Here is an 18,875-nt window from a genome sequence, read left to right as displayed (position 1 = left end):
TTAGGTGACAAGCTCTGTGCCAGTCCCCAGGGACCTGGTAGTGAAAAGAGTAGTCAAAGCTTTTGCCCTCATGGAGTGTACAGACTAAAAAATAAGATGGTAGCAATATCCTTCCTTTAGAGATAACATGCCTTAAAAAAGGCTTATTTCAGGGTGAGTGGATAGAGAGTGAAAAGAGAACTTTTATCTATGGTTAGTGACTTATAAGAGCTCAAAAAAATTCAACAAAATGATTAGACAATGAAATAAATGCTCTGGCCCAATATAACTTGGGATGCAGGAATATACAGTTGATTCTCATTATCCACAAATTCTGTATTTGCAAATTTGCTTCCTCTACAATTTATTGGTATCCCCCAAATCAATACTCCTAGCACTTTTGTGGTCATTCGTGGTCATCTGTAGAGAGGTGAAAAAGTTGAGCCGCCTGACTCATGGAGAATCTACTGTATAAAATATGGTGCATTTCATAGGTGCATGAGGCAGCCTTGACTCATTGAAGACGAATAAGATAGATTTTTGCTCTTCTATAAGAGCAATGAGCTAAAGTGTATTAAAGAAGAAAATTCAGTTGGGGCTTTTTGTTATTATGCAAAAAATTATGACAAAAATGTCATCAAGCATATGCCATGCTTCAGGCTTAAAATTATAAACTAACCATATGATTCCAATTTTACCAACACCATTCTATTCATATCTAAAATAAAAGAGATGTACTCCAACTGTGGTTCTGTGGGTCAATGCAAGTGCATTAAAACAAACAAATAAACAAACCAGGTATCCATAGGTTACATTATAAAGTCAAGCTACCCATGCCCCATTTTCTCCTGGGCACAAACCCAGAGAAATGGCCAAGTTCCATCTTGTAAGAAAATCTCATCTGGGGCAGCCTTCTTCCAAAGGCAGTCAGAGTAATCTTTTTAAAATGCAAAGATGATGTCATTTCTCTGATTAATGCCCTGAAATGGCTTCTCATTGTCTTCAGGTTGAAATTCCACATCCCTAACATGGCCTATTAGGTCTTGTCTACCTGCCCATAACCTTTACACATGGCATTTTTTGTTGTTGTTGTTAGATGGAGGTGAAAGTGTGGAAAATTTTATTATCATTCAGTTTTAAAAGCTTTATATCTGTGGTACACCAAGGGGAAGGGGTTCTTAAAGAAGTGACTCTTTGGGTCTGGTCCCTGGTTTAGGAGTTGTGGAGCTTTGGTATGTGTTTGTTAAGTGCTTTAAGAATTCACCATCTTGGTCCTGGTCTGGTAAGGTTGTGCCAGTTTCTTCTTCCTGGAGGATAAAAAGAGGATGTCGAGGATGATGATAACAATTTTGGTGTCTGGGATGGTGAGAAGATTTATTAGAGGCTCCAAGACTCCAGCCTGGACAAGCTGGATCAACTGGTCCACGGTGCGCCCAGTTGTGAAGTTAGCCACTGTCCAGACAGCCTCTCACTGGGCTTTAAATTCTCCGTTTTCTGGAACAGCCACCAAGGGAGGCAGCGCACTGCAAGCGACCAGCTGCTGGATGTGCTGGCGGGGCCCCGCGGCCACATCACTTAGGGCCCAGGCTGTCTCCTTCTGGATGGAGGAGTGAGGGTGTGTGAGGAGCTGGAGCCACACAGCCAGGATGGCCGTGTCCAGGGCCAGCTGGGTCTGGTGGTCCATCCCCGTGACACAATGTTCCCCACAGTGCGCAGAGAGGGGGTCAAGACATTGAGTTCTGAGCTGCTCATGAGTCGACCAGCCTGGGCAGGACCCCTGTGTCCACCACTTGGCTGATGTGTGCATCGCAGCCATCGGTGAGGTAGGACAGGGCCCAGCAGCTGTCCGAGAGAACCTCTGGGTGCCATAGCGGGTGAAAGAGGGCGGGCAACATCTGCTTCACCGTGTGATCAGAAGGGTACGGGTTCTTGTTCCGGCACAGGTTGGACAAGGTCCACGCAATGGTGCACAGGAATGTGACTGGTATACTTGATGAAACCAGGGTCAGCAGATGTGGAATGGCATCACTCGAGATAACGTTGTCTCTGAATTCTGGTCCATCATCTGCTATATTACCAAGGACCCACACTGCCTGTTCACGCACAGTCATATGAGTGGAAGACAGGAGCTCAGCCAAGGGCTGGATGGCCCCTCCATCCACAACGGTGCGAGTCACCTCTGAAGTCCCCGAGGTAATGTTGGTCAGAGCCCAGGCTGCCTCGAGCTGCAAGTGGGGGTGAAGGGATGACTTCAGGAACAGAAACATGTTTTATTGCATATTGGTAAATATTAGGTATCAGAAAGGTAAGCCATGGCCCATGTGTGTGGTAGGTGCATAGATTCTACCTTTGTTGGTTAATTTCCTGCTTTGCTTAATAGAGTTGATCCACCCATGTTGAATATCATGTAAATTCTGCATCCACTTTGAAAACAGCTTTTGAATTTAGTATCGTGTCACAGTTGTCTTCTTGGTGTGGAGTAGTTTCTATCTTTCTATTGGGGAGCTGCATTTCTTTAGTTCTAGGATAATTCATGTACCTTCTTTATGTACATATGGGGGTGGGAAGATGGGAAGTTGCACAAGCTGTTGTTCTTTTTGTCTGTTTTTTTTTTTTTTTTTTTTGAATTATCAGAAAGAGCTACTTCTGACAGAAATGTTGGCCTGGTTTCTTAGAATCGCAAGTTTAGTATCGTAGAGTAGAAAGAGACCTTGGAGAACATGGGAGCTAAATCTGTCATTTTGATTTAGATGCAGGTGAAATTATTTTCTAAAGTCACACAAGTATTAGAACCTTGATCACCTGGCTCCTGGGTCATAACTTTGAGTTTGCTTGTTCATTCATTCAATAAAGCACTTGAGATTTGTTAGACACCGTTTGGGTGCTGAAGACACATCATGTGCAAAACAGAAAAAAAAAATCCCCACCCTAATGGGTTTGCCATTAGTCAGAGGAGTTAGACGATAAAATACATAACTTCATTATATATTATTAGACCATAAGTGCTATAGAGATACAAAAAGAAGGGAGATTAGTTAAAATTTTTCTTTAGTATTTTTAATATACAGATATCTAATTTCAAGATAGTGGTATTACTGTAAACTACTTATAAAATGAACCTCATTTTACCCTCCATTCCCTATGTGATCAATCAAATTTATATGACTATGTAAACATTGACCTGTTTCTGGATTTGAAACCATTTGGTGCAAAAGGTGTAAAGGTATCTTATTATTTTTTTTTTTTTGGTGGTACACGGGCCTCTCACTGTTGTGGCCTCTCCTGTTGCGGAGCACAGGCTCCGGACGGGCAGGCTCAGTGTCCATGGCTCACGGGCCCAGCTGCTCCGCGGCATGTGGGATCTTCCCGGACCGGGGCATGAACCCGCGTCCCCTGCATTGGCAGGCGGACTCTCAACCACTGCGCCACCAGGGAAAGCCATAAAGGTATCTTCTTAGCTGTTGTACAAGGATTGGGAGTCACAGAATATCGCAGAGGGCTTGCCACATAATCTCAAGTTTAATTTACATGTCCTCAGGAGACACTTGAGGCTTGTGATTGAAGTTGCCCTTTAGGAGGTTTATTCTGGATTCAATATATGTGATGAATTATAGCATGGAAGTCTTTGCCAGTTCAGAGTTGAGTCAAGGATTGCCTTCATCAGCATTTTTTTTTTTTTTACATCTTTATTGGAGTATAATTGCTTTACAATGGTGTGTTAGTTTCTGCTTTATAACAAAGTGAATCAGTTATACATATACATATGTTCCCATATCTCTTCCCTCTTGCGTCTCCCTCCATCCCACCCTCCCTATCCCACCCTTCTAGGCGGTCACAAAGCACCCAGCTGATCTCCCTGTGCTATGCGGCTGCTTCCCACTAGCTATCTATTTTACGTTTGGTAGTGTATATACGCCCATGCCACTCCCTCACTTTGTCACAGCTTACCCTTCCCCCTCCCTATATCCTCAAGTCCATTCTCTAGTAGGTCTGTGTCTTTATTCCTGTCTTACCCCTAGGTTCTTCATGACATTTTTTTTTTTCTTAGATTCCATATATATGTGTTAGCATACGGTATTTGTCTTTCTCTTTCTGACTTACTTCACTCTGTATGACAGACTCTAGGTCCATCAGCATTTTTTTTAATGGACCTAGAGAGAACATTTCTAAATATGAATGAAATAATAAAATTACAGTTTCAATTTTGACATTAAAAGGTTTGGACCATAAAGGCAATAGTCCTGGAGACTGTATCTGAAATAAGTGAGTTAGGAGGCAGGACGTGGGCACCCAGAGACTAATGAAAACTCACTGGCAAAAGGCAAGGACAGCATATGAGCAATGGAGACAGCCTTGGGGTGGGGGAGGAGGAAAGCAAGAAAATAGTTGAATAACAGGCCTACAAAAGAAAGAAAAGCTTGCCTTGGATAGTTATCAAGGAATATGTGGCTGGGAAAAAACAGCGTAATTCAGAGTAATTTCTCGGTCATTGAGAGAATTCAGGATAGTTGCTGAGTCATGATTCGGAGGGCTGTAGAGAGAAGAGCTTTCAGGTTCTGCTTCATTCTTAGGACTCAGACATAGTGTTCTCTTTCTTCCATTACCAAGAGGGCCACGAGTAACCACTTCTGCCATTGAAAGTACAGATGTGCTTCAGGCAAGGAGCATTCTTCCAAATCTTATCTTAAACAATTACACACACACACACAGTCACGCGTATCTACTGTTTTCTATTTAAATATATTTTTAACTCTTAACTCCTCACACAAAGAGCATGCATTCCTCCCCCCCACCCCCGCCACAAAGTCAGCAGTTGCCAAGCTGCCTAGCATCAGAATCAAGTATGGGGAACCTTAAAATTTTGATTCTTGGGCTTCACCCCCAGACCTGAACTAAGGTAGAATCCTCTGCGTTGAGACATTAGGAGCTTTTCATTTTATGGAGATTCGTGTTGTCTGATGCAGCCTGGGAAAAACTGTTACTCTAAACAATATACTTGTGCTTTATACCGAGGGAGGGAGGCACAACTGGGGAAGGTACTAAAACTGGGAAAAGGTCTGTTCCAGAGGAGTGCTTTGTGGGTCACCAGATCCCTGATGCCTAGCATTTTGCCAGTGGAGCCACTGAGGCTATAGAAGCCATGTGTTTGTGGGGAAACCTGGTCATTTGTTGCACCATTTTTCCTTGACAGCCTGAAAAAAGGTTTTGGTTTATGCAGAACAAATTGGTCTGTCTGTCTATCTATCTATCTATCTGTCTATCTGTCTATCTTAGAATGAGAGATAGTGTTTATGGGCCAGTGTAGATGCTGTGCAGATTACTCAGGGATGAAGGAAAAAATCAACTTTTCAAATTAAAATCCCATATAAGATGTCATTTAGTTCATATTGACTTTGGATTCTCTGGAATTCTCTACTAATAATATCTTCTGAGTGCAAAGAACCTTATGGGTAATTTGGTACATGCAACATGAATAAGATCTTCTTGTACCCTTATTAATAGAAGGGGGTCCAAAAATAGCTTTATGATATCATCACTATATTACTCAGGAGAATGTGCTGAGTGCTTTAGGTAGAGTAGTAAGAACAGAAATGTGGTGAGAGAACCAAAGCTGGAGAAGGGACATCAGAAGATGTTTAAAAAGAGGATGTTATTTGAGCTGAGTCCCAATGTCTAGGTAAGATACAGCTTAAGAAATGTATTGGGTTGGCCAAAAAGTGCCTTTGGTTTTTAAGTAAAAATAAAAGACACATTTTTCATTTTCACCAAGAACTTTATTGAACAATGTATTCACACTTTTGTTCCACTACCTTCTGCCATTTTTCAGGCAACTTCATAATTTCATCTTCCCAAAACTTTTTACCTTTTTGAGCAAAGAACTGTTCCAGGTGCCTTTTACAGTCTTCCAGGGGATTGAAATTTTTTCCACTAAGAGAATTTTGTAAAGACCTAAATAAATGGAAATCCAAAGGCTCAATGTCTGGTGAATACAGTGGATGAATCAGAACTTCCCAGCCAAGCTGTAACAGTTTTTGCCTGGTCAGCAAAGAAACATACAGTCTTGCGTTATCCTGATGGAAGATTATGCGTTTTCTGTTGACTAATTCTGGCTGCTTATCGTCGAGTGCTGCTTTCAGTTGTTCTAATTGGGAGCAGTAATTGTTGGAATTAATCGTTTGGTTTTCCGGAAGAAGCTCATAATAGAGGACTCCCTTCCAACCCCACCATATACACAACATCACCTTCTTTGGATGAATACTGGCCTTTGGTGTGGTTTGTGGTGGTTCATTTTGCTTGCCCCACAATCTCTTCTGTTCCACATTATTGTACAGTATCCACTTTTCATCGCCCATCACAATTTGTTTTAAAAAAGGAACGTTTTCATTATGTTTCAGTAGAGAATCACATGCGTAAATACAGTTAAGAAGGTTTTTCTCGCTTAATTTACGTGGAACCCAAACATCAAAGCGATGAACATAACCAGGCTGGTGCAAATGATTTTCAGTGCTTGATTTGGGTATTTTGAATATGTTGGCTATCTCCTGCATGGTATAACGTTGATTGTTCTCAATTAATGTCTTGATTTGATTGCTATCAACTTCAACTGGTCTGCCTGACCATGGAGCATCATCCAGTGAGAAATCTCCAGCATGAAACTTCGCAAACCACTTTTGATACGTTCGATCAGTCGCAGCACCTTCTCCATACGCTGCACAAATCTTTTTTGCATTTCAGTTGTGTTTTCACCTTTCTTGAAATAATAAAGCATAGTATGCCGAAAATGTTGCTTTTTTTCTTCCATCTTCAGTATTAAAATGGCTACACAAAAATTCGCCAGTTTTGATAAGTCTTTTTTAGAATGCACTCTGATATGACGGCTGTCACGTACAATCTAACAAAATTGTTTCAAATGAAGTTAAAGACAACTAAGTGCTACTAGAGCCATCTTACGGAAAACCAAATGAAAGAATCTTTTGGCCAACCCAGTAGTTAAAGGAAAGACATGGAAATGGGATACTATAGGAATGTTAGTAGTTTCAGAGTACTAAGAGATCAGAAGTAGTAGCATCTCAAGCTAACACAGTTGGAAAGGTACTTTGGAGCCACATCATGGAGGCCCCAAATCATTTGCAATATGGACTTCTGACTTTATTTACTCATTCAGTTTTCGAGTTGGATAATGACACAATCAAAGGTGCCCTTTAGGAATTTTATTCTGACCATTACTACATAGGGTGAGCTGGAGCCATAGGAACTGGGAAACCAATAACTAGGCTGTTGGAATAGTACAGCAAAGATGAAGTGATACCCTTACATGGGTATGGAAGAAGGGTAGAGGAGAGAGATCAACAGCATTTGGCAATTGAATCTGTGGAAGGAAGGACTGAGGATAATCCATCACTCGAGTTACTAGGAGAATGGTGTTAGGGGCCCATTTATATGTTTATATGTGGCCAGGGTACCTGGGGGTGGAGCAGAATTATGAGTTAAGTTTTGGTACATGTTAAGTTTTGAGATTCAGACAAAATTCCTAGTAGAAATTCCCAGGATATATAATCAGATTTGTTAAATTTAGACTAGTGAGGTGGGGTTGTGCGACTGTGCCTAGAATAGAGGGAAAGTGTATATAAATTTCAGATGAGCTAATTTGAGTTCAGAGGTTAGCTCTGCCAGTCATTAGCTCTATGGCCTTGCATATTATTTAACCTCTACATATCAGTTTCATTATTTGAAAAGTAGGAGAATGGTGATAGAAGATTTGAGTGTTTTACTTGTGAGTGCCTCGTAGGGTGTTGTGAGGATTAAAGAGCTGTGCACCATGCTGGTGCGGGTACCAAAGCTCCTTCTTCCCCACTCCCAGGTCTTCCTGTCTTCCTCCTTCATGAGGATGGGAGTCCACTGGAGTAAGTTTGTAGACAAGGAGGAGAAATGGCTTGTGAGGAGAGAAGAGTGCTGGTGGAAATAAGAGCGGGAGAGAAAAAAATGGAGATGGATATGGAAAAGGGTGAGATTAGAAGCTTCTTGGGGAGTTGTTAGCTTTTGAGAGGAAGAGGGCCCCTCCTCTGAGACAGGCAAGTTGAAAAGAATGGAGACCATGTTGATCAGAAAAGCAGAAGGCCAGGCCATCTGGTGTGAGTGAGGGAAGTTTGGGGCTGGGTTCTTGAGAAAGGAGAAAATTCTTTTTAGATGGCCACTGTGGGAAATAAGATTAGGAGTAAACTAGAGTTGAATAAAAGCATTGCCAAGAAGCAGAAGCAGAGGGGTTAGATCGCTTGAACTCTTCGTGTCCTTGTGGGTGTGTGAATTACAGAAGAGGGAAGGTCATTAGAGGTTAAGAGGTTGTGGAAGAGAGAGGCTGCATATTGGACAAGGAAGCGGATATTGAAGCTTCAGCAGGGTGGTGGCAGGAGCATTGGGTGCAGAGGAGGAGTATGAATGGGGTGCTTCAGCCTTTGTGGAATGTGAAGAAGTGTTGGGAGGTCAGTTCCTAATGGCAGTAAGGATGGGGGTGGGGGTGCACTTGGTGTAAATGCTTGTTTGTTAGCAGCAAATTACTGATTGTTCCCTTTAAAGCAGGATACTTGGCGCCTGATTATCCTCTGAGCACAGATAGTTCTGGCTCTGTTTGCCTTTAAAGATGATAAGCCTCTTCTTTTCTGTAATGGAGCTGGGTAGTAGGCTGGCACTACCTTTTATCCACCCCACTCCTTTCGCAATAATGGTTTGCTGGGAGAGAATAGACTTTGGAATCAAACATTCAAAACTGAATACCTGCTTCTCCACTTACTAGCTGTGAGATCATGGGGCAAGCTACCCCAGCTGATTGACCTTTTTCTCATCTGCAGAATGAAGGTAACACTTACTTCAGTACCTCATATCATTGAGTGGGCATTAAATGATACAGTTTATGTAACATCTCTACCTCTTGGCAGAGGTGCTCTGAAGTGGGAGTGGTTTACATCTTGGGAAAATGTTTTCTGAATTGGGAGTTGTTTTGGCTTTGGGAAACAGGTCAAACACCACAAAACAAAACAAAAACTAAAAACAGGCAACATCAGAAAAGCACAGTTCTTAATTTTCTAATTAATATGTGTGCTTGGAAAAAAATATATATATGTGGCTTGTAGACGATGTCATGCACAACAGTACTTATTGCATCAACATAAAATTTCATAGTAAAAAACAAAAAAAATTTAACTAGAATTCAGATGAAATTCATTTGAAGTAATGAGTAGTGGGATGAAGTCTTGGGAGAAACCAGCTGGAATCAAATTTTGGACTTGTGTAAAGTTGAAAGGCCACCTTTCTGTATTTGCATGTGTTCATTTGTCAAAACTTGGCCTTATGTGAATTGTTATATACTTTATATCTATATCTATATAAAATAACAAGCCCAGTCTATACATCTATATCTATATCTACCTATCTGTCTATATATAGAGATAATACTAGAATTCTCAGACTACCTGGTAGTTTGGCAGTTTCAAAGCAGATATTACTGAAAGGTCCTATCCCTGTTCAGAGAGAGTATATGAAGGAAAATCATTAGACATATAGTCTAGAATTATTTCTGTGCATCCACTGTGACTTTTGTCTTGGAATCATAATTCTCCTCACTTTTAGTAGTTATCAATCTGTAACAGTAGTAAGGAGACATATTACTGGTTAGAACCCCTGCAAAGAATCTGGCTAATATGGTTAGAGGATGAACAGGAACAAGAGAAAGCAGAAACAGATCACTTGATATTAAGCCAGTGGATTCCAAAGTGAGGATTCTGTTCCTGTGTCCTGTTCAGAGTCTACACTGGCATCCAAGTACTGGACAGACAGATTATAGCATAGCTGATGGCAGTATGGAACAAGTGATGAAGCAGAAAAAAGGTAGTTCCTAAGTCTGCAGAGTACCTGGTCAACTGGATAAAAGTTTAATTTTACGACTGTTTTCATTTGCAGGTTGTGCATTTCTTATTGTTCTTTAATGCTTAATTAGAAAACTATGCTATAATATTAACCTTTTATTACCAAAATAATATCTAATATGCTCTTCCAACTTGATACATCTCATATTTACTGAAACCCAATTCACCTGAATACAATGCTACACAATGATGCATTGGTAGGATATAAAAAAATGTAAATGCCAGTTTTCAGGGGCTTGTTTTCAAGATTAATCTTGCTTTTTGATTTGTTTGGCAATGAAAAAAAAAAAGACTGACCACCTGGAGGACATTGTGGAGAACCCAGTTTAGTTACCTCAGAGAGAACTAAATTTGCCTGTGTTTTCGTGAGACCTTGGATTCCACCAGGCTGGGCTGTGAAGCTCTAGAAGAAAGATCAGTTCCTCTGAGTACCAGGGTGTATTGCAGTGACCTGTCGGCATTCCACAGTGGGCCTGTGACTTTTTTTTTTTTTCTGTTGGTTTAGGAAGCAATTTATTGGCTTTGCAACTAGGCATCCATGGAGCTTGAAGCCACAAATAGAGTGGAAAAATCTTATCTGATGTTGTGGCTTTTGGAAACTAATAACTAGAGTTTGTGGTTGCAAATAATGCCAATATTGCAGACAGAGTGGACAGCCCGTCAGCAGGGATATTAATTGTTACCAAAGACTTGCAATATCTGGTGGGAGAGTTGGTGTCAATTTTTATATCACTCTGTTTTGTAGACATAGTATTTATTATTCAGGCATGCCACAAGCTGACCTTGCTGCCTGCTCTGTTTATGGGTTAAATTGTTCCTGAACCCAAACTTTCCACTGGATACTTCAGCCAGTATGCTACCTTTGATCTTTTTAGTGTTCAGAGAATTAAAACTCCCTCAGTGGAAGTTCCAGGCCTGAACTGCTGATGTGATGTCCTGTTAGGTCACTGCATGCTTTTGTAGTGTAATGCTGGGTGTCCCTTGGCTATGTAGGTTGATTCTATTCTAATAATTCTCCATGTGGCCTAGAAGGATATGATGGATTCACCTGCTCTGGCTCAGATCCTCAGTTCAGTACTGATGTTTTATAGCCTTGCTCCTATTCTTCATGAAAAGTCAGTGCCAGAGAAAAAGCTTGACAGAGCCTACTCACACCCAAATAGAAAAGTCAAGCGACTGTTGGGGCATCATCTGGACTTATAAAATATGATTGCATTGGTGCAATCTGGCTTTTATAGACTTTTACAGGTTTTCATGTTTTCCTTGAGATTTAATCAAGTCTAAATCCTACTGCTAACCCAGTTCCCCTCTATTCATCAGCATTATCTGAACTTCGTAAGTGATTTGCTCACTCTAATAAAGTGAAAAAAATGTGTTGTGGACATAATTGTATATGTCACTGATTTGTGATCTGTACTTTTTTGTTTTTTTTGAGTATGTGTTTATGCTGTTTAGGTTTGAGGAAAGACTCCTAGGAGAAATATGTAGCACATCATTGTCTGACTATGATACAAATGTTGGTTAGATGCGAGAGAGACATGCTCTTTCAGTTCTTATAGTTGTGAAATCTGTAAACCCAAACTGTTCAATTGCTGAAACATTTAATAGTATATAATGCTTAGTACTTAAGGTTGTGGAATTATATCAACAATGAACAGGGAATAATTTTCTCTATTCTCGCTCATTCTTACTTCCAGACACTAAACAGATTTTCCACAGTTAGAAATAGTAGGATGAATTTAAGCCTGCTGAAAAAATTTGTTAGGAAATAGATATTTTATACAGTTCAGGAATGTTTCAGAATTTACGATATTGGTAAATACAGAAGCCATTATCGTACTTCTTCACCATCTAGGTATAATTCAACTGTTGTCTTTGTGAATGCTTATGCTCTTGGGACCCGTGATAAATGCATCTGAATAATAGATTTCTTTTGTTCCAAAAGTATTTTTCCAATATCACATTGTGGAGGTAAAAAGGAAACCTATAGCAGTGTTCTTGACCTCAATAATTTTTTTGGAAAGTTAAAATTTATATATAAAGCTACATTTTGATTGCTCTCCAGTAATCTCATGGTCCAGATGGTCAGGAAGGGGAAAGATTATTACTGGCAAATACAGCCAGGAAAGTTTCATGCAGGTGGCAAGAATGTGGATAGCTAACATAATTTTCCAAAGTATCTGGCCTATCCTTTTCATAATATTTTATGAAGTCTAGAATAAGAGTTGGTATGTTTCTCCTTATAGAGCAAATAGATGGTGGGAATGTATTGTTAAATTCATCTACTGAAAGCCCACTGTGTATTAAGTATTGTTTTTGGAATATTACTCTCACTAAATCAAACTCCTTTCATACCACCTAGGTATCGTCAAGATCTATCATTGCAGGACCAGCTGTTATATTCAGTGTTAGTCTGGACCCCCCAAATCAGATACTGCAGTGGTTTTTATTTATGTGAATATTTAGAAATAAAATATGGAGCATCACAAATAATTGATTATAAGAGAAAATATTCGGGTATCAGAAATTTGCATGTAATAAAAAATGTTTTCAGATTTTGCTTAAGCAAAGTCTTATAAAAGTGGCTCAAGCAGTCACAAAATCCATAGCCATTTTGTATAAGGCCTTGTGATGAGTTCCGAGAGAGTCATTTTATGTATGTTTTGTGCCCAAGGTCTGGTGGAGAATAGACTCCCTCTAGTTTTCATGGCCTCTTAAGGCATTTGTGGGTCTCATGCACCAGAGATTCTAATACTGGCTTCTAATCTCTAGAGTACTGCTGAGGAACACTAACTAGGCAGCTTGGATCTGCCTGATTTGTGTCGGAGGTACCTGTTAGACTTTGAGGGTGGGGCAGGCAGGGAAGTGACTGGCTATCCATCTGCCCTTTCTCTTAAAACCCAATTTATGTGATAATACCTTGAATTATTTTATACTTGCGTTATAGGATTGTTAATTTCTGTTTTCTTTCCTTGTTATGTTGTGCTTAGTAAACTATTAATGTGATACTTTGACATCGTTATAAAGAAAAATATTTAGGGAAAAACATTAGATCTGGGTTTAAAAAGTTAGTAGGCCACTGTCCCTAATTCATGAAATAAATTATTTAGTGTTCCTGACTGTTTCTTATAGAACAAATGATGAATCTGAAAGCTTCATTTGGACCAAGAAACATAGTATGCTTTTATAGAACTAGGACTATAATATTTAGAGAGAACAGTCTTAGTTTTTTTAAAGTCATTTCCCTGAAAAATGAACCAAAGAAAAAGAGGGAACAAAAGTTACTGTCAAATTGGGGCAGACCCAGAAAACTGCTGGAAGGAGAGTCGTTTTCGTTGTGAGGAACCAGACAAGCAGTTGCTTTTGCAAATGTTAAAATTTCTCCCCAGACTTCCTCATTATAATCTACTATTGTCATACTGAGTCTATAAATAGTATTTATAAGGGAAACAGACCAGAAAACCATTCAAGTAAAGCAGAAAATGGCCATTAAGTTTTGGACAAAGAGGTACAGCAGCAAAATGAGAACTTTGAGTTTCCTTCCTTGTAACCAAAATCTGATTTAAGGCAACACCACAATTTTGGAGTAGCAGTTACCTTGGGGAAACCTTTGGATTTCTGAAGTCATCATCGTAAAATACTCCCTGGGACCACTAGGGTGCTGCTACGTAGGCCAGTGAACATTTTCTGGGTTGATCAACTGGAAGGTTCTAGTATACCCATGTCAGTCTAAAATCAAGTTATAATCTCATTTATTTCAAAAAATACCTGCTGACAGGCTTCTCTGTGCTAGATATTTATTTACCCTTTGAGAAAATTAATATGTGGTCTGTGCCCTCCTAGGGTGTAGGCTAATAAGAAAATAAAGTGTTTTTCATTATTTGTTTAAAAAGTTATAGATTATTTTTTAGGCTTTACAAAAACTAGCAATCTCCTTTTCTACCAGTCCTTGCCACTTAATTCCTCAGAAAGACTGTTACAGGAGAATGGGGTATCAGAGGGTGGTCATGTCCCAGGTCTTGGGCGAGTCCCTGGGATGCACCGCCAAGTGAGGGTCCTTGGCTTTGCGCAGGAAAGCATTCAAGAGTGAGCCATAGTAAAGTGAAAGCAAGTTTATTTAGAGAGATAGACATTCCATAGGCAGAATGTGGTCTGTCTAAGAAAGCGAGAGCAGCCCCGAAATACGGGGTGGCTAGTTTTTATGGGCTGGGTAATTTCATAGGCTAAGGAGGGGGAGGATTATTCTAACTATTTTGGGGAGGGGCGGAGATTTCCAGGAATTGTGCCACCGCCCATTTTTTGGTCTTTTACGGTTATGGCACCTGTGGGTGTGTCATTTAGCATATGCTAAGTATTACAGTGAGTGTATAATGAGGCTCAAGGTCTACTGGAAGTCCAGTCTTCTGCCATCTTGGGCCTAATGGGTTCTAACCAGTTTTTGTCCTATCCTGTTCTTCCTAATGGCTGTGTCATCCTTTTAAAGGTGGTGCCCTGCTCCCTTCTTTCCTGTCTCAAGACCACTTTGAACTTTTAGCCATTCCTCAGTTTCTTTCAAGACCATGATTACCTTGCTACTTCTTGAGTTTTTCTTGTTGTTGTTGTTTTGTTTTTTGTTTTTTTAGTTTTATATACCATCCTTTCACTTCATAGTGTTGTCACACTATGTCTTGAGTTCATACTATCTAACATGCTCCTTTCCCTTTCTCTCAATAGAGTTAAAACTTGATTTTGGCAAAATGAATTTAATTTTTAATGTTTATATCAGTGATTTTGTACATATTACTCACAACTCAGTTATTTCAATTATTTTGATTGTGTTATTTGTATAACTTTGTTTTCCCAGGAGTTAATTCACTTGTCCCTTGGTATTTGCAGCTTTCAGAATCCACAAATGCTCAAGTCCTTAATATAAAATCCTGTAGTATTTGCATATAACCTATATAACTTATGCATATCCTCCCGTATTACTTTCAGTCATCTCTAGATTACTTACAATACCTAATACAATGTAAATACCATGTAAATATTTGTGGCACGCAGCAAATTCAAGTTTTGCTTTTTGGAACTTCTGGAATTTTTTTTTCCCCCTGAATATTTTTGCTCACTAGCTATAATTGCCTTTGAGTTTTCTTTAAAAAAAAAAAAAAAAGGAGTGTAAATTTCCTCTCATTACATTTAGACACATCAGGATATTGATCAGTTCTATTTTTCTTTCTCTGTAGACATTTCCTGGAGCTTCTAACCTATTGCTCCAGTGTAGACAAGAGCTTCTCTGGACCTTTGGCAAAACTGTTGTCCTAGAATAGCTCTGTGTTGTCCTGAGAATTCCATTTCCTTCTTTGCTTTGCTAGAATTCATGTTTTCTTTTCATGTTTTGTTCCCAAGTTTTGTGAGAGTGTGTTAACCAATAGCTTCTGATAAAAGGAAGCATATGAGAGTAAGGTTTTTTGTTTTTGTTTTGATATTTATTAAAAAGGTTAGGCGGTGTTAAGTTAAAAATCTGGGGTTAAAGTGCTTCTTATACAGACTTTCAACTAGTGTACTCTTTCTATTTACATCTCCTCTTATTTTCTCACCTCAGGAGTACCTGTTGCCTCTCCTTCTGTAGCCCAGAATGACATACTTTTTGTCTTCTTTCTCTGCAGGCATGTTAACATTACCTTCCATCATTCAAAGTTTTGTTGACTTTTTCCAGTCTCATCAACAGATCTTCAATGGCAGTAGATAGCTGCCAGAACGATGACTGGATATTTCTTTACTGAAAGTACAAACATATAATATGCTGTTGCACACTCCAGTTAAAATCTTCTATCTATTTGTAAAATGCTTTTCTCTTCAACTTATTGTTGTCAAAACTGGGTTGTAATGTAGCAATGATAGTTATTTCTGCAGAAATTAAAATCACATTTTAAACACTTTAGAAAAGTTCCACTTACTTTAAGGCCATTACTGTGTTTATGAGATTAATGTGAGTCTCCCAGGTAATCCTTTGATTTCTGTTTTGGTAACTGAATAAAATAGGGTGTGAAGTAATCATAGGAATAGAATTTCAAACCAGCTTAGTTAGTGTAAGCCTAGTGGTTTTGAAAAGAGAGAAGAAAAATCCAAGATTGTAATTTTAAATTCTTAAATGGAAAATATTCATTCTCTTTCTTAATGAGTTTTGCTGGTAAGACTCTTGATGTGTTGTTCTCACTCACCTCCCTTTATTGTAGACTTTATGCCAGACTTACTAGACTTCTGGTCTCACAGGATGTTTTCAATATTAGTATGGATGAAGGAAGAGGTGGGAGCCTAAAGAATAAGGACATAGAAGGGAAGGTTCAAGGCTTAAATCAAAATAAAATTTGCATTTACCTTATTTCTTTTGTTAGTTTTGTAATCTAAACATTCCAACTTTAGTTAATAATTCACATTAAGTATAAGTTACAGAAATTGATGTCGACAAATTAATCTTTCACAGTTTACTGTGTGGCACTGTGCATTTTTGAAGAATATGCTATTGTAACTCCCTGTTTACTTATTTTTTTCGTTTGTCCTCCCAAAGTTCCTGAACACTTCCCAAGCCTCAACAATATAGCTTCAGATAGTTTTCTAAGGCAGTGCTTCTCAACTTTAATGTGCAAAGGGATCAACTGGGGATCCTGTTAAAATGCAGATTCTGGGCCGGGGCCTGAGCATCTGTATTTCTAACAAGCTCCCAAAATGCTTATGCTGGTGGTCCTCTGACCATTCTGACTAGCAAAGGTCTAAAGTACCTTGGATATGAGAGTGATACAGTAATACAGAATACAGAATCTGTTTTTAAGTGTATATGTGTTGAGCTTCAAGAAAGAAGTCAGTGGGAGACTTTGCATTACTGGCTGCTACTGAGTACATCTTAGTACTGGATTTATTGCTCCTTATAGATTTAATGAATTTATTATTTGTAGGATTCTGTTTAGAAGTGATTCCAGTACTATACTTTTGTTTATTACTGTGTAAATTTTATTTATTAAATATATAAACTATATTCCCTTAGTGCCTTTGAAGAAAAAATATTATACTTGATATGTGCTAAACTTCAATTTGTAGCACACAAACATCTCTTATATATAACTGTTAGTCATTGAAATCCTATTGTATATACTGTTTCCTGCTTATAAAAACATAACACCACAGAATATATACAAATTCATAAGTATCTTTATTGTAATGTTTATTCTTGTGCAACTGGATATCAGCAATGTAAAGAGGTTAATGCTTTTTTTTTTTTAAACTTATCTTCTAAATAGCTCAGTCACTAAAAGAATTTGCAAGACTACTCATCGCAGTAGAAGAAGAAAGGAGAAGACTGGTAAGTCTCTTCTCCATTTCTTAGAATAATGCTTTGTTTGGACATGTTAAAAGAAAAAATAGACCTTCTGAATTAGATTTAGTCATACCAGATTTTATAACTTGACACATGTACTGAATGTTACAGAAAAGATTTGTGAGTATGATGATCAAATATTGCTAATAAGATATGCCATTTCTTTTTGTTTCATTTGGTCAGCAGATATAAATTACATTCATTTTACTTTCCATTTAGTTGTTCTGAGCATTAAAAGTATTGAACAAACTGCCATGAAGAAACCCATTCTAACTGAGCAGTCTTATAAATAACCTTAGTGTTATAATGAAGACACATTACAAGTATTAAAGACAGTTTTTGGAAGGAGCAACTAACTTTGCCAGGGTATTAGCAGGGGACTTTCTTGAAAAGGTGACATTTGAATTGGGTCTTGAAGGCTCAGAGGATTTTGCTGGGCTGGGAAGAATGGGAAAGCATTCTACGTTGACACATTAACTTATGTGGCAGTATCAGAGCATGGTTATTAGTAATACATTTATCCACTCACAGATATAATTTTGTACCCATTGTGTTCAAAGTTCTGTGTAGGCCCCTGTCTGTGACCCAGGCTGCCCATTCGCATGTGGAAAAAATAGTAGTATATATCCCACAAGATCGTTGTAAAGCATTTGTAGAAGCACCTGGCACATTATAAATAAATGCTGATGGTGGTAAAGATGTTGGTTGTCAGTTACAGTGAGGGTTACAGACATTTAAAACATCATCTTTGATATCACTGGCTTCACCATCCTGTTGGGGAGTTATATATATACATAAATAAAGTTCTCGGCTTGTGGACTGAATGGGCTAAGAACTCAGCAGTTTGGTGTCATTTTGCTCAATAGGTGAGGAAGAGGAATTTGAGGAGGGTGCCCTTAAGGAGGCCCTGACTCCTGGGGAACATTGCCTGAGCTGAGGGAGAATCACACAACTAAGACATGGCAGTTACATAAGTGAGCTTGAGCGGAGGCCACAGGTGGGAGAAAGTACTGTGTATATTTGTAGAATAAGGCAGAGGGTTCTTAGAAGTTATCAGTAGAAGATTGGTTGGTAGTTTTGGGTGTGTGTGGCGTTTAAGAGCCAGGCTAAGAAGTTTTGGTCTTTGTTATAAGCTGTGGGAAAATTGCTAGAAGTTTTTGATAGAAGAATGAGAGGATCAATATGGGATTTAGGAGAGATTAATTTGGTGGCCATGTGGGAGACATATTAGGTAAGGAAGAAATGTTGTGGAGAGGGGTGACCATGTTTTCTTAGGAAACATCAGCCTACCATAGGTCTGGTCCCAGTATCAGAGAGATAGCCATGCAATATGATCTGTTCTAGTTAGAGATGAGCCACTGTGGGAGACTGACCCTCTCTGGGGTGGTCAGAAAAAGCTTTTCTGTGGGGGTGACTTGACACTTTTAAGTGCTTTATACCTAAGCCTTCATAAACTTCTATACAATAGAAGTTCAGGTTCCATGGGGAGATGTGGGTGGTATGTGCACTTACGGCCCAGAAGACGAGCTGATGATGGAAGTGGGAAAGAGTGGTTAGAGAGAAGTGAAAATAAAGAGTTGGAAATGGCATGGGAACCAGGAGAATACAGTTGACCCTTGGACAAC

At 39.1% G+C, this 18,875-nt stretch overlaps 1 protein-coding gene and 1 pseudogene across 1 annotated transcript in view; one reads left to right on the top strand and one right to left on the bottom strand.

Annotated features, from left to right (window-relative positions):
• Nucleotides 1-18,875, top strand: part of ARHGAP42 (Rho GTPase activating protein 42) — a 284,843-nt gene that overhangs the window by 78,231 nt on the left and 187,737 nt on the right. The window contains exon 3 of the mRNA XM_060018066.1: nucleotides 17,174-17,235. Within this exon, the coding sequence (XP_059874049.1) occupies nucleotides 17,174-17,235 (62 nt within the window). The remainder of the gene's footprint in view (nucleotides 1-17,173; nucleotides 17,236-18,875) is intronic.
• On the bottom strand, nucleotides 792-2,431 carry LOC132429013 (importin subunit alpha-8-like; annotated as a pseudogene).

Source organism: Delphinus delphis, chromosome 8 (genome assembly GCF_949987515.2).
Source record: "Delphinus delphis chromosome 8, mDelDel1.2, whole genome shotgun sequence".
Taxonomy (NCBI): Eukaryota; Metazoa; Chordata; class Mammalia; order Artiodactyla; family Delphinidae; genus Delphinus; species Delphinus delphis.
The sequence above is the reverse complement of the archived record's forward strand: the minus strand, read 5'-3'. Positions and strand labels throughout refer to the sequence as shown.